We start from the raw sequence: 3,902 nt of genomic DNA, 5'->3' as shown, positions 1-3,902 counted from the left end.
CTCCTGCGGTCATAGAGCAATACTGTCTCCTTGTACAGCGGGGAAGTGCTGTGGGAAAGGCTGACAGTCAGACTGTCTTTACAAAAAAAAATAAATAAAGTCACCCCGCCGGAGCGCACACAGATTAAACATGTGGAGTGCAGAAAAAATAATCTGCAAAGTGTGTAGAAAGGAATAAATACAAGCAATTTGTTTTACCACCTTAAAACGAAGCAGGTGATTACAAACACAACACCCAATGGATGCAGATATCTATTACATTAAAGTTATTGTATGAGTGTGTGTGATTATATATATATATATATATATTTAACCAGGTAGATCTCCCTTAAATTTAGATTTTTTAAGGTCTAAATTTTTTTTACCTATACATATTTATTCCACTCGATTAATGTGTGATTAATTTATTTTTTATTATAAGTTTTATATCGTGATGTATATCGTTACCGCCACTCATCATAATGTATATCGTGATATGAATTTTTTGCCATATCGCACATTCCTAAAAGTCGCTAACATTTGCTAACAATCAACAACAGTCGTCACCAACAATTACTAATGGTCACCAACAGTTGCTAACAGTCATCAACAGTTACCATCAGTTGCTAACAACCAATAACTGTCACTTACAGTTTATAACTGTCACCAGCAGTTGTCAACAAGCAGTTACCAACATTCACAAGCAGTCAATATCAACAACTAGCAGTCATGAGCAGTTACTAACAGTAGCCAGCAGTCGCAGCACAGTGACCACAGTAGAAGCAAAGACCAGCAGGTTTTCAGTTTCTCCTCAAGGTGAAAATATGAAAACTGTTTAAAAATAATGACTTTTGGCAACACTATTTGTTCTTTTGTTCATGTCCTCATCGCCATGCATGAAGACATAATCATATCTGTCACTCCTAATAACTAATTCAAACATCGAGTTTCTCTTCAATGCTTTATACGTGTGAAGTTTCTTAATGTACACAAATAAATATAATTTCCTCATATGTAAAAAGGACATCTCTCTGTCAGTGACCTGCTCCTCCTCCCCTGTCGGTACAGTATGCTGAGTCTTCAGGCCAGATGCTATTGTTAGCTCCATCTGTCCTAGTAAACCACATATTTACTCAAGTGGAAGGACATTGGCCTGGAGAGAGAACACACAATCATTCAGGAGCTTTATCAGCGTATTTCTGCTCTCGTTTGTCTCTGAAACTGCATGGCAGCGAAATGGAAACAGTTATTTACAGTTCAAACAAACATGGTTAAATCTTTCTTAGTTTTTATTTCAATTGAATCAGTTAAGATTAAAGATAGATTAAAGAATGTGGAAAAATTGAGGTGGCATGGCTATCAGTTTATGGTCTGTAATGACCAGGAAATTGTGATTTATCCCAGATTTGTCCAGTTTTTGAATATATTTAAAGAAATCAGATTTAGACCTTAAAACCCAATGTTTAGTACTTTGTTAGACTCTTAAAAACTTAGTTTTGGCCTCTGAAAAGATTAAACAGTTGGTCCTGTGGTTGAGCTCGTTTAGGATGTTGGATGCACCTGAGGAATTTCTCTTGGTCACTTATTAAGCGGTCATACTAGTCTAGGTTTCACAGTAACTTCACAGTAGTGAGCCATTGAATGAAACCTTGGATATGTATTTGTTTGACTTCCAGATGAGGGGCTGGGCAGCAGCGGGAGGCACTATGGCTCCGGCTCTCTGGGCTCTGGATCCGTCGGCTCCTTGTACCTGTCGGACAGCCAGGACTGGGTGGTTTCCCCGAGCTGCTCTCCGGATGAAGGCCCGGGCCAGCTCAACTCCATCTCCCCCATGCTGGCTGAAGAGACTCTCCGTTACATGAGTAAGTGTATTTTTACACAAGTCTAGCATTTCATTATTTATCAAATGAACTGTGAGGGATTCCTTTTATTCGTCTCATTTGTTTAAATCCCTGGGATTTACTGTGGATATTATTGGCACAGGGTTTATCTTTGTGCCAGACTCTGATATCCTATGTGAGTGACTGAGGAACATAATTATCCTGCCAGAGTCACAAGGTTGGCAGCAGCGTGGGTGGGACTTGTTGGGGTTGCTGGGTGGACAGACAGAGGTTGAAGACGAGGACAGTTAGGAAGGAGAAATGCCTGTTTTAGACTTCCATGATGAGGAGGTCTACGATAACTTTGCAGAGGAAGGTGAGAGCAGGTTCCATTTTCTGTTTGTGTGACAAAAGTGTCTTAAAAGGAAAGGAAGTGGGCAAACCTTCTGCTTTGTTTAGTTGTGGTATGCAGGAACAGCTTCAAAACATCAACTTCCTCTTCTTTGCTTTATTTAGCTGCAGCGCAGCTTTACTTTGTATGTTTGCATTCTGAACTTTAATGATCAACCTGTCTTCATCTTTTAGGGCAGTTTGAAGTAATCTTGTTACTGTTTGCTCGACATGTGTCATGTAAAATAAAACACAGCCTATTATTAGTACACGTGGAGCCTCTGCATTCTAAAAAACGATAAGGGGTTGTGACTCACTCTGCAACATGTAAAAAAAAAATCAAAATATAAAATATGTAACATATAAAATAGGGGTGAAACAGTACATTGATCATTGCTATATCAATTAAACGATTGATTCACTTACATCAGACAAAACAAAAACAGTGATCCATATCGTGTCCACATCACCTCCATCGAAATCGATCCACATCATGTGTTAGATGTACATATATTATTGTGTAATATTGATCGCCGACTTGTAATCTGAAATCGTATCATGACAGACTTTGTGATATTGAGAAACACCATATTGTCATCCAAAACAAATCCCTATTGTATCATGATAAAGCTGCTGATTTTCACCTCCAGTATAAAATATCTTGTCTACAGTTTTATAAACATGCATTAAAGCCACTAAACTATTCCATCATACTACTCCTGTGGTATAAATTCCCTTTAACAAAATGTTTGTTTTTACAGGCATATGTAGCGCAAATGACCATCCTCTTTCTCCACCCAAGCTGTTAGTATACATTGGCCAAAATGAGAATTCCCCTAAATTTTGCGAAAACCACAACCCTTTACACCATCAGAGTGTTTCCAATCTCACCCTCTTTCTTCTAAAGTAACAAGTTATAAGAGTTAGCACGTCTGTTGCCAAAACACAGCATTAGCCAGTTAGCATTTATCGGAATAGACCATTTGCAATTGTGCAAATTTAGCAAGCTCAAAAAGCAGATTTGTAGCATAGATATTTACGAAAAATCTCATCTATAATCCTAAAGGAAAGTTCAACATAAATAGTTCTGTATAATCATCAGTTCTGTATAATCATCAGGTCAGTACAATTACGACAATTTACTGGTTGAATTTGTTTACCGGTTTCGTTTTCTCGATAAACGTGCTAGCTTGGCCCACCTCATGCATGACCATCTGTAACAATTTTTAACTACGAAATGGTCTATTCTTTGCCAGTCATTTTCTTCCCAAGCTCCTGGAAAAGTTGCAGTTGTTTTGTTTGTTTGTTTCATTACTTTGGTAATTTTCCAGATATTTCAATGACATTTGGTGAGTACAAACAGCATTTCTCCTACATTTCAGGTTTTGGAGAGGGGTCAAGAAGACTTTGAGGTTTAGATTTTGCTTTTAATAACAGCAATAAATTTGACATTGGATTAATAAGTGGTATAACAAATAGTGCATTTAAATACATAGCAATAAATAGTTTTAAGTACTTTGATGACAAGAATGTCCATAAATGACATTTTTTTAACACAGCCCTCATAAAGAGAGGGTGTTGTTAACTAAGGGGGTTCCCTTCTTGTATAATGCTAGATTAGGTTAGATTAGATTAGATTAGATTAGATTAGATTAGATTAGATTAGATTAGATTAGATTAGATTAGATTAGATTAGATTAGATTAGATTAGAG

The 3,902-nt window shown here is 37.2% G+C and overlaps 1 protein-coding gene across 2 annotated transcripts in view; it reads left to right on the top strand.

Moving 5' to 3' along the window:
* trak2 (trafficking protein, kinesin binding 2) overlaps positions 1-3,902 on the top strand; it is a 29,135-nt gene that overhangs the window by 9,151 nt on the left and 16,082 nt on the right. For both annotated transcript variants that reach the window (XM_014010691.1, XM_014010690.1), the window contains exon 4: positions 1,656-1,841. In XM_014010691.1, coding sequence (XP_013866145.1) covers positions 1,656-1,841 — 186 coding nt within the window. The remainder of the gene's footprint in view (positions 1-1,655; positions 1,842-3,902) is intronic.

This window comes from Austrofundulus limnaeus, unplaced genomic scaffold, assembly GCF_001266775.1.
Source record: "Austrofundulus limnaeus strain Quisiro unplaced genomic scaffold, Austrofundulus_limnaeus-1.0 Scaffold72, whole genome shotgun sequence".
Taxonomy (NCBI): Eukaryota; Metazoa; Chordata; class Actinopteri; order Cyprinodontiformes; family Rivulidae; genus Austrofundulus; species Austrofundulus limnaeus.
The sequence above is the reverse complement of the archived record's forward strand: the minus strand, read 5'-3'. Positions and strand labels throughout refer to the sequence as shown.